The sequence below is a fragment of the Larimichthys crocea genome, chromosome XXI (assembly GCF_000972845.2).
Source record: "Larimichthys crocea isolate SSNF chromosome XXI, L_crocea_2.0, whole genome shotgun sequence".
In the NCBI taxonomy this organism is placed as follows: domain Eukaryota; kingdom Metazoa; phylum Chordata; class Actinopteri; family Sciaenidae; genus Larimichthys; species Larimichthys crocea.
In genome coordinates this window covers 13,393,730-13,405,468 of record NC_040031.1, presented here as the reverse complement: position 1 = coordinate 13,405,468, position 11,739 = coordinate 13,393,730, and the positions used below count along the sequence as shown (strand labels likewise).

The 11,739-nt window shown below is 42.6% G+C and overlaps 1 protein-coding gene across 2 annotated transcripts; it reads right to left on the bottom strand.

Moving 5' to 3' along the window:
- Positions 1-2,229: 2,229 nt before the first annotated feature.
- Positions 2,230-11,538, bottom strand: taf3 (TAF3 RNA polymerase II, TATA box binding protein (TBP)-associated facto). 2 transcript variants are annotated; one of them, XM_027272800.1, is made up of 8 exons: positions 11,474-11,538; positions 9,911-10,042; positions 8,296-8,541; positions 6,271-8,102; positions 6,089-6,171; positions 5,225-5,495; positions 4,911-5,017; positions 2,230-3,178 (listed from the first exon to the last, which is right to left on the bottom strand). In XM_027272800.1, the coding sequence occupies exons 1-8, from the start codon at positions 11,505-11,507 to the stop codon at positions 3,064-3,066; spliced, it is 2,820 nt and encodes a 939-aa protein (XP_027128601.1). In that variant the 5' UTR covers positions 11,508-11,538; the 3' UTR covers positions 2,230-3,063. The 2 variants fall into 2 exon arrangements, with proteins under 2 accessions (XP_027128601.1, XP_010755600.1); XM_010757298.3 differs by lacking the exon at positions 11,474-11,538 and having other exon boundaries at positions 9,911-10,838.
- Positions 11,539-11,739: the final 201 nt, after the last annotated feature.

Here is an 11,739-nt window from a genome sequence, read left to right as displayed (position 1 = left end):
TGCGTGCTGTAGAAGCCACTCAAGTTTGAAACATGTCACCCGTTTACACATCAGTGAGCACCATATTCTGTATTACAGCAGCTTTATATCCAGTTAATAAGGCAGTATAGATGCATCTGGACAAGGTGAACATTTTTTTTGTACCTAATAGAAAATAAAGATCCTTTTTTTTTATGTTAGACATGCCAGAGCTCTATCTTTACCGGCACTAGGCAGTAAAATTTATGATCCAACAGATGCTAGTATAAACCTTTGACTGTACGAGACCTGACACCAGCATGTGTGATTGAAGAGGGAGAGAGGGCCACAGCCATGAGTGGACCTATTTGCAAACTAACGGATCATTAAAGTGCTTCATTGCATGTTTAATAAACTGTATTTTCCCCTTTAAATTCTAAGTGAGTTTGACTTTTCCTGAGTGCTCGCATGAGTGGATGCATTTCATGATAAAAACCTGCACCACACTGAAATGTCAGCTTGTTTTGCATGGGCAGAAGAAGTCCTTTTAGTTCCCCTTTACTTAACTGTGCATGCATCATTTTTTCCACTTCCTCTTTGATTTACAGTTATCGGAAGACACTGAGTACATTTCCATCAGGGCCATCTACGGGAGTAACACTCAAACAGAGACAAGTGAACACATAACAGGGTCATTTTACAAGTTTGAAAAATGTATGAGGTCTGTTTTTTCAGATGTGGCAAGTCTGAGACTGAATCCTCTTTATTGTTAAACTATGAATGTTGTGTGTGCGTGACTGTACTCACCAAATAGAGGCGCTGAATGAGCCAGTGATCAGCCACAATTTCCTTTAATTAAATGAGACTAAAACTGAAATAATCAAATTAGTGACAAAGCAGAAGGGGCTGAAATGACACCTGATGTAATCACGGATTCAGAAGTGACTTTTTAAAAACAGCAGTCAATACAAAAGTCAGCCTATTACCACAGAAAAATGAATAAGATTTAATAAACTAATCCAGGCTTTTATCCCGAGTATGTTGTAGGACTTTAATGGGCTTTTCTCAGGTTTTTCTGAGAGCTCTCAGCTGCTGCTCATTCAGAAGAGAAGCTGCTCTGCACATCACACCACTCTGTCAAAGAATTGATTTAGAAGTACTGCAACCGTTCATAAATCATTAAATAGTTTTGCACCAAAATACATTTCTGATATGCTACAATACCAACCCAGACTTCTGAGGTCAGTCAGCACTCGTCTGCCGATTGTTCCCAGAAATAAACAGAAGCACACAGAATCGGATAAACTCAAGCTTGACTGGTAATAAAACCTTCGGCTATAGATACAACAGCTGAGCTCCCTTCCTGTAAACCTTCAAAGCATGGAAAGAGTGAGATTAGACATGCAAAACCTGCATCACAAAAACGACAGCCCAGCGATTACTAAGGAGACTTTTACTTTTACTATCTCACAGTGCATTCTTTTCTAAAGAAATCTAGCTCTTAACAGCTTCTGTGGGGCCGTAAATCACGTTTACAGTAACAGTCATCTATAGGTACTCTCATAAAGGACGGCACTGCTGGAGCTGGTTTTGCTTAAAGGCATGCTTTGCAATGTAAGTATTGCACATGCATCAAGTAAGAGACACCTGTTACATTTCTGACATTCATGATGTGGCAAAAAAACATTTCTGTGAGCCCGCTGTGGTGTCTATACATGTCATGAGCTGCATGCCTGTGTCTGTGCATGAAGAATGACACCGTGTGGTCACTGAGGGGAAAGCAAATCTTTTTCAAAAACATATGCACAGGGCGACATTTTTAAGAAACCTGTTCCTCCCAATTCATCTTTTAGCCACCCTGTGCAACGTGACTGTCAAGCACTCTCCCACTGATCTTAAGTAGGTGGAGTGCTGGATGACAACTCAGCAGAATAGCTTTAAAATCTAGGCTAATGCATTGCACAGACTGCTGGAAGGGAGTATCCCGAACTTGATCTGTGACCAACTGCGCACCGCTTGGACAAATTCAATAGTTTTGTCATCAATTGTAAAATGAGCAGGAACAAAATCCAACATCTGAAAGTCAGTTTGTTAAAATAGTTTCAATCTATTCTATATATGCAGAGCAAATGCAAACAAACAGCGACTGGAAACAAAATATAAAATAAAAATAATAATAAAAAGGGGCTCAGCGTAGAGATGTCGGTCCAGGTTTAAAATAAAATAAAGGATGCACAGCAGTGGTTGACATAAAAATGTAGGTACAATTTTGATGGTAATGAGCTTTATGTCTTAAAGTCTGTGAGTACACAGACTGTTCATCTTTAATATTGAAATATCAGCGAAATGAATTACATTACAAGCACAGCTACAGTATAACTCCAGGACAAAATCCATATGAAGAAAAAAAAAATAAAAATACAAACTTTAAATTTAAAAAATGTACAGAAATTACAGAAAATCATTCGAGTTAAAAACCAATATCTGCAAATGGATTTAACAAGTCAGAATTCTAAGAACAAAATGCACTTGGCTTGGAAGTTGGTATTGACACATTTATACACACCTGATGCCGTCATCATTATATACATGACATTTCGATGATACTGCAGAATGATACTGCAGAAAAACTGGGGAAATGTTTGACTTAACAGGTCAGTCAAGAAGGAAACAGAAATAAAGACGATGGATGTTAGCTGTTCTCCGGTTCTGCATTGTTGAGCTCTCCTCTTAGGCAAATTGTCATGGTCTTCTTATACAAACATAATTGTCATGATCTCCTACAAACGGGTGTCCAAAAAAACAACAAGCAAACGATTTACAGGTGAAAAGGGGGGGAAGGGGTGGGGAACCACAGAGCCCACATGAGAACTAAGGCTGGATATGTGCTGGTTAAAGCCTTTTTTTTTTATCCCTTACCAACTCACAAAGCGTCGTGGCTGACATTAGAAAAGATCTTCAGATGTTAGTATCAGCCACAATTTTAAACTTCTTTTTTTTTTTCCATTTTTTTTTTTTTTTTTTCATTTTACAGCAGTGCCACGAGTGTTCAGTGATGGCTTTAAGTCCAAAAAAAGTCCAAAATATGTGCTTTTTTGCATAGTCTCAATGCAGTTTGTGTTTCCGTTTCTTGTGTTTTTTGTCCTTCTTCTTGCTGGAACATTTAACACAGAACCACTGCTGGTCCTCGGGAGGGGCTGTGAGGATCCCAACACAAGGCCTGAGCAGACAAGACAAGGAGAGAGAGTTCAGGTTAGTTAAAAGATGATGATGAAACTATATTTTTTCTGACTACGGCAGGAAATCGGTCTAAACTTGAGGGTGAACAGACACATCTACCTGTCTCCATCTGTAATCATTAATACATGTTACTAACTTAACTTCTTCCCCAGAGTTTTTGTGTTTTCTCGAAGGTTCTCACAGATCGTGGCTGCTTTTGTGGTCCCGCACTGACGTCCACTACACATACTATTATCATCATTACTGCTACCATATCTCCATTAAAGTTTATAGTTACAGGTATTGTTTTGCTGCTGCTGTGTATCTGTGTCTCTCTGTCACACAACCGGTCATGGCGGATGACTGTCCACGAATGGGCTACGCTCTGCTCTGCCTGTTAAAAGGAAGTTTTTCCTCACCACGGTCACCATGTGCTTGTATGACCTGGTCTATATAGAAAGTGCCATGAGATAACAACCATGACTTGTCAGCAACACCAATGAGCTTGGACAGGGTGGACTCAAGTAACCTTAGAGTCCAAATCAATAAAAAACTCAAAACACTGGAGCCCTCTTCAGGAAAAGACAAAGCAGAGCGCTCTTCCTGAGAAGACTCAGGACACAACATTGATTTGACTTAGTAAAGCTTGGTTGTTCGTCTCTTAGTGTGTCAGAACACAAAGTCGTAGCAGTGACAGCTGACAACGCTTCAAATATTAGACGTTACTGCAACAAAGCTACAAATTCGTCCAACTCTAATACTGGGAAGAGAGCACTGCAGACAAGTGTTGGAGAAAATGTGGACCACAAAATGGAAACCACACTCATATTTTCCGGTCGTGCCCGAAGTTGAGTCATTTTTGGAGGCCCTGAAAGAAGTGTTTCACCAAAGGGGAGAGCCAAAGTCTATTTGTTACAAATACTCTTAGGAGCTGCAATTACATGTATGACAATGAGATGGTTGAAATCCAAATTGCCAAAATATAATATCTGGCTTAAGAAAATATGGGAACTGTATGAGATGGAACAAATTACATATGCAAAAAGGCAACAAAGACCCCCATTCATAAAGAGGTGGAATCCTGTAACAATCTCCTCTTCTCCTCCTCTTGGGAAGATCTTTTGTGTCACTATGATAAACTAATGAACCACGTATACCTTCTGTTGACATGGCGCGGTTAGGTTGGCTGCCAGTGACGGTAGCTCTGTGTTTTTTTGTACTACTTTTTGGGGGGTTTCATCCATTTTGTGCAAACATGGATCTAAGATGGTACAAACTACGGGTACCGTGTCATCACGGGGAATGTAAGATCTCTCCACAAAAAGATGGAGGAGCTAAAGGCGCTAACCAGGCTACAGAGGGAGGATGGAGAGTGCCTGACTTGCTGGTAACTCTGGGTGGCTTTCAACTTGTGAGAGTGGACAGCTGGAGAAGCAAAAGGAGACAGAGGGGGGACGACACACAGCAAAAGGACAACAGGCTGGAAATAGAACAGAGCTGCTGCAGGAAGGACTCGGACGTGGGGAGCCCACTCTACCAGCTGAGCCACCAGGGCGACCCTATTTTTTAATTTATTTATGAGAGATGTATTTATTGTGAGCCACTGTACAAGCAGTGTGGGATCAATACAGTCTATCTTCTCTTATCTGATCTCCTATGGCAGTAACAATATGCGTATTCATCTAAAATACAGGTACAGGACATTGGTTCTAATAAGGAAATGAGTCTCTTACCAATGATACCAATCATCACAGTCATCACATCCTATCATGGGACTGCCATCATCAGGCTTGTTGCATCCTGGACAAATCCAGATCTGGTTTCCCCATTCGTCTCGGATCTTTGGTAAAAACATATAAAAGAAGGCATTATCGACACACCGCTCAACGATAAAATAGCCACAGAAAGAATCAACGAATCACATGAATAACCTGTAATTTATTTACTGTTCATCTAGACCCACAGCGGGCATGTTTGCTCTACTCAAAGATGAACCACACTGCAATGCATGATCAATAAACAACAAGCCCAGAGTATGAGCACTCACCACGTAGGTACTGACAGTTTCAGTGACCACGCTGCGCACTGGCGTTTTGAGGGATGCGGCGGGAGAGAGCAGAGGTCCAGGCGAGAGCAACGACGAAGGGGCGGGAGGTGGTGGAAGTGGAGAGGGAATTGGGGGCTGAACGGGTATGATCGGGGCGAGTATTGGAGGTGGAGGGGGCGTCCGAGGACGATTCCCAGGTCCAGACTTGGCCGTTGGGGTCTTGGGTGTTGCCGTCTTGGGCTCTGAGTTTGGAACCACCTTGCTGATAACACTGGTGATGGACAGAGACAAATATGAGTTAATATAAAACAGGAGATTAAGCATAATTAATAATAACCACTGTGTGAATAAAATATGTAGTGATAATGACAGTAACCATAGTCTCTTGGGGCATTTTAGGAACACTGAATCTTAGTGTTTTAATAAATTAACTTGTTTTAACTTTGTGATGTTGACTTGTTTTATATTCTAACGTGTATTATGCTTTTCAGTTTAGTTTATTACTTGTAATGTTGTCACCCCCTATTACAATGAGAGCTTACTCTCCGTGGGACTTACCTGATTAAACTCAATACACATTTTTAAATAAGATTTTTTTACAAATACTTTTATCACTTGTGTTTAACTTCGTTATCGATGTTATTAACTTCAGCTAATGGAGTAGTCTCGTAAAACTAAGGTACTCGACAGTTTTCAATAAAACTAATATATATATATATATATATACCCATCTTGAAATCTCTCTCTTGCACTACATGATTTACTGCTGCAGTGTAAGAAAAGGAGAACCTTGTGTAAAATGCAGAGGTGATGGAAAAATATGACCAGAAATATCACTAGAAACACTGACGATTTACTGCTTACATTTTGTCTTGGCCGGCTCCCACTCTGAGCGTCAGTCTGGGGATGACTGGAGACGGTAAAGCTGCTGGAGTGTCTACTTTCACCTGAACAAACAGGAAAGGCCGGGTACATTTTAGTGACACTCTTTAGTAACACGGACACATTACAACACACCGAACAAAAAAAACAAAAAAACAAGTTACCTTCTCCAATCGAATTCTCTCTTTTTCTTTCTCTTTCTCCTTCTCTCGTTTTTCCTTTTCCCTCTCCTTTTCTTTCCTCTTCTCTTCTTTCTCCCTCTCCTTCTCTTTGGCCTTCTCTCGCTCCTTGTCCTTCTCCTTGTCTTTCTTTTTCTTTTTCTCCTTCTTGTCTTTCTTCTTGTCCTTCTCCTTGCTCTTTACGTCCTTATCCTGGAGGATCGGAGCCAAAGGAGGAAGCATGGAGGGGATGCGCAAACAGGCCGAGGGGCTGAACAGTGGCGGGACTTCACTCAGAGCGAAGGGAGCCAATGCAGATTGTTTCTGCCTGTCATCCTTGCTCCGGTCTTTACCCTTGTCCCTCTTATCTTTGTCCTTTTTACTTTTTTCTTTATCCTTCTTTTTGTCTTTGTGTTTCTCCTTCTCCTTCTTAGGGCCGTCTCCATCTCTGGATTTTATCTTGATGGAGCCCTCTGGCAGAGTAAAATCTCGCTGAACGAAGAGCTCGTCATCCTTCAGTCCAAACTCCTTCCAGGGCATTTTGCCATCCTTGGAAAACTCCTTGTTTTTATCCCTGTTCTTATCCTTGTTCTTCTCTTTGAGCTTGCTCTTATCCTTTTCCCGGTCTTTGTCTTTCGGCTTGTCTTTCTCCTTCTTCTTCATTTTAGTTTTGAGCTCCTTCTTCAGCTTCTTCTTCACATCTATTGGTGACACAATCTTGTTCTTCTCCTCAAACACTTTGAGCAAAGGTTCTGGAGTAGGTGGTGAGGCCGATCCTGACGACACATATTCTGCTTGGTTTGGCGGTGGTGCGGACGAACCTGGACCCTGGTTAACCTTTCGAATCACCTCATTGATTGAATCATCCATAGTCCAATTCCCTAGGCCTGGGTGTGCCTGGAGGTGTATCGGTGTTGATGTGTCTTTTATAGAGTTACTGGCCCCAATTAGAAGTTTAGGTGTAGATGGCTCCATGATGGTCAGCCTCCTGGGGCTGGAGAATCCATTGCTATCCGAATCAGAGCCCGAGGAGAAAGCAAAAGGATCGGGCTCCCGCTCAGCACACGCTCTGGCAATCACTGCATCAATGGAGTCATCAATAGCTGTATTATCAGGCTCTAGTTTCTTGAAGGGGCCCTCAGCTAACTCCCTGTCCTCTATATTTAGACGCATATGGATGTTCTCCTTGCCCATCCTCTCACTCAGCGCAGACAATGGTAGCTTATGCACAGCATCTGTCTTGCTCTGGGGTTGGGATGGTTTGGCTGAACCCACCTTTGGGCTTTTGGGGCTTTTAGGACTCTTCGTCCTTCCTGGGGATTTCTTCCTTTCCTTAGACGGTTTCGGAGAATGGATGGGACTACCACCCACCGGAACAGGCATGACCCCTTTAGGGGACTTAGTCCGTTGTCTGACAGGGGATGAAACCTTGGGCTTCCTTCCTGGAGTGGTGAGGCCCTTTTGATCAGAGTGTTTCGGTACTACCGGCAAAGGTCTGAAGGAAGGCAGGGCTCCAGAAGGTGTTTCAGGTGACAGGGGGTCAAGACTATCATGAGTAGGCAGCATGCCTGGGGGAACACGTTGAGGGTTGAGAGAGGTAAGGGGCTCCCTGGGCTCAACACCCCATTCTGGGCTGAGGCCAGGGTACAGGCGTGGTCTCTTAGAGGTAGGCATCATGCCCATAGCTGCATCAGGACTGTCCAGGTGCCTCTTGAGTGGGTGGTTCTCATCGTTGACCGTCTCATCTTCGTCCATTTCTTCATCGTCCTCTTCCAGTGCCACCTGCATAGCTTCGGCTGAGGTGCCCATGTCAGCAAGGACCTCCTCCTCTTCCTCTTCTAGAAAGGGAAAGGGCAAAAAAAGTTAGTTGAGCACTGTTTTCAATTCTCACAACACGTGTTTTAACACATAAACAATCCAAACATATGGATTTATACAGCTTGTTGCCAGTTTTTTAGGCAATCCTAGTATTTTTCCCCTCACAAAGAGAAACGCTGAAAGATGTACACACGGCCATTTATATGCACTGACCTTCTTGTAAGGAGACCAGGGGTGGCATGTAATCTGGAATGTAATCCTTCCTCTCCTCTGCATCTCGGGCTCCTCCGGGTTGGGGAAACTGCAGGACATTGTTTTTGCTAACAGGAAAGAGCGGGGTTTGATGGGTGAAGGCCACAGGCTCCAGGTTGTGGACGTAGTCCTCCAGTTCACTCAGACTCACTCCCAGTAGCCTGAAGGCCTGGCTGACATCATCCAGGACCGGATCTGTTCTTCCATCTGAAAACGCAGCATCAAAAACAAACATCAGCACAACTCTTATTCACTAATATAAAGAGCCCAAAAGCTTGGCTAGTGTTTGTACTGCACATACAAGGAGGTATGACTGATGTTGACATTGTAATATTCTTTATATTATGGTCACTACTCTTGAAATAATATTATTTGTATCATGGTCACTTTCTTTGCAATATTTCTTACACTATGGTCACTTTACATTACTATACTATTTTTATACATCATGCCACTTTTATCCTCAGTGTCTGTTGTGATTGTTTTTCATGTTTATTGTGTAGGTTATAGATATTTCTGTCTGTTTTTGCCTTTTCTACTTTTTTTCTAATCCTGTAGTGTATGCTACAATTTCCTCTGCTGCTGTAACACATTTACCACCCCGTGGTGGTGGTGGTGGGATGAATAAAGTCAGGGGGTGCTCCGCCAGGAATATTTTTTCTGCCCCATGACATAAAAAAATCTATATTTTATACCTCTTATTTTATTTTTCTTTCTATACTAGTTTATCTTTTCTTTTTTCCATATATGTGTGTTCTGTGTATGCTCCATCCTGCCACAGTAAATTCTGGGTTGGTGTAAACTTGCATAGCGAATAAAATTGATTCTGATTCTGATTGGGCCCCCATCTCTAGGACCTAACTATCCCATCAAAAGCTTTACATAAGTCTAATTAAAGGCTTGCAACTGCAAATTGCAAATATGTATACTCAATGATTGGTCGTCCCCAAATGGTGGAATGACCTACCAACGGCTACTAGAACAGCAACATCCCTTTCGACCTTTAAAAAACTTGTAAAAACCTCTCTGTTTCGAGAATGCTTCCCTGCCTAACAAAACTAACAACTATTCTGTGCTCCTTTACACCTTTCTCAGCTTATGTCCTCCTCTGTAAGTCGCTTTGGATAAAAGCGTCTGCTAAATGCAATGTACTGTAATGTAATGATGATGGTTTAATCTTTTTATATTGGTGTTTACCTATTTTTTGGAGCCCCTGGAGTTGTCCTAACTTGTCCCCTGAATAAAGTATATCTAATCTAATGTTGACATACAACCTAGAGTAAAAGCTCAACAGGTTACATATGATTGAACCTTTTTTACAGATAACAGGCGATGAAGCATGTGACACCTACTAACCAAACACAGCTGGAGAGCATAATATCCACAATAACAACAAAGCTGCTTCGCTGTGTTCTCTACTTTTTCTTTTTTTCTTTTTTGACACATTAACCTTATGCTAGGGGGCGCCCGCTCCGGAGCTAGTCAGTCAGTCAGTCAACAAACAACGTGATCCGACTACTTTCCAAGCTTTCAAAGAGGAGGGGGGGTTAAAGAAAAGTAATCACAGAGCACTTACACAGCTCAGAGTACCGATGGCAGGCCCTGGACAGCTGCTGGATGTACCGATGCAGCACATCGGACAGCAGATCGCACGCAGTGAGCTGAACCGCATCCCAGCCCAGCGCCTGGCAGATCTGCGCCACCGACACACGCAGCAGCGAGCGGGCATAGCTCTCGCACATCTCGCTGACTTCGTTACGGTCTCAGTCCCCGGTCAGTTCCTCTTCCAAAACATTCTCCCGGTCTTCATGTTTCACAGAACCCCCGGGGTGGGGTTTGAGAAAAGCCGCCGCCGCCGCGGTGAATCTTAAACATCTACTTCAGTAAATATATTGGCGCTTTCGCCAGAGTCGCCATCTTGATTTCCATCGATAGACCCATCCCCGAAATCTTAGACGGCGCATGCGCAGAGGAGCGAGCGTCTGCCTACACTGGCTGTGTTGCGTTCGAGAGCGTCACCGACGTCCGGAGAAAACGCAGCTGAAAGCTTCAGCTTCAAGATGCCGAGCTCACGGACCGGTGTCGTTTACAAGTTGGACCCGGTAAAATCCACGGCAGTTCAAGGCTGAAGATAACTGGCTTCAAACAAGTTTATACGACTCTTTCAAGAAGGATTTTTTTTTTTAAGCCTACAAGAACCAGTTTCGGTTTTTATATCATATCCGCTGTGTCACATTTAAGTTCTCCGAAGTAATTTTATTAATTAAACAAGTAGAAACCAGTTTAGTTTAACTTATATTAAAGGATTCATGTTGTTGTTGTTTTTTAAAAAACGGCCCGGTTTCATTTCCTGTTAGTTTAAATATCAAACACAAGCGATAACCTCCATGACTGTGAAGTGGAGTCAACAAGGAAGTGCCCAAAAAAACTGCAGTTCCTCAAACGTCCACTTGAGGGTGGCTACACTACATGTCTGTGTCCATAAGCCTCCATGTTAAAACTTCAGAGCAGAAATAAACATGTTCATTCTCTCTACTGTCAGTGGTTTATTTCTCAAAGTGTCAAAGCTGTTAAAATATCTGTAAACCCCTCAGTGATATCCCAAGAAAGTACAGCCGGGGGTGCTGCTGGTGTTATATATTTGTAGATGTGACACAAAATATTACTTTCTGAATGATCTTGTGAAAGACAAGAGCAAGAGTGATTTAAACTTAAACTGTTAACAGACTTTGCATTACTCATAATAAATCGTGTTTAGAATGAACATGAGGTTCAGATTTGTATCGACTTCATGCAAGTTTAATGTATTCCACAGAGTTTATTCTGTGTTATCTGACTTCAGATGTTTGTTTGTTTTTTAAATTTGTTTGCGCCTGATTGGCTTAGATTTGGTTACATTGCCATTTAAAAATAAATAAATAAATGCAACACTGAAAATTGTTACAGAACAGTGCATTTATGTACATACGTAACTTTTATTGTTCAAATTATTTTTTTAGTATTGGCCCCTTGGACATCTTCACATTGTCAAATCTGACCCTCCTTACAAAAAGTTTGGACCCCCCCCCCCTGCTTTATACTGTCATTGGTTTGGGCCCGCATCCCAGCCCAGCGCCTGGCAGATCGGCGCCACCGACACCACGCAGCAGCGAGCGGGCATAGCTCTCGCACATCTCGCTGACTTCGTTACGGTCTCAGTCCCCGTCAGTCCTCTTCCAAAACATTCTCCCGGTCTTCATGTTTCACAGAACCCCCGGGTGGGGTTTGAGAAAAGCCGCCGCCGCCGCGGTGAATCTTAAACATCTACTTCAGTAAATATATTGGCGCTTTCGCCAGAGTCGCCATCTGATTTCCATCGATAGACCCATCCCCGAAATCTTGGACGGCGCAGCGCAGAGGAGCGAG

Excerpts from the sequence above, each read along its gene's own strand:
- taf3 (XM_027272800.1), bottom strand. The coding sequence starts at position 11,507 with ATGTGCGAGAGCTATGCCCGCTCGCTGCTGCGTG. Across the intron at positions 10,043-11,473 it reads TGCCCGCTCGCTGCTGCGTG|TGTCGGTGGCGCAGATCTGC; the intron begins GTGTCGGTGGCG and ends CGCTGCTGCGTG. Across the intron at positions 8,542-9,910 it reads CCATCGGTACTCTGAGCTGT|ATGGAAGAACAGATCCGGTC; the intron begins GTAAGTGCTCTG and ends CTGCGTTTTCAG.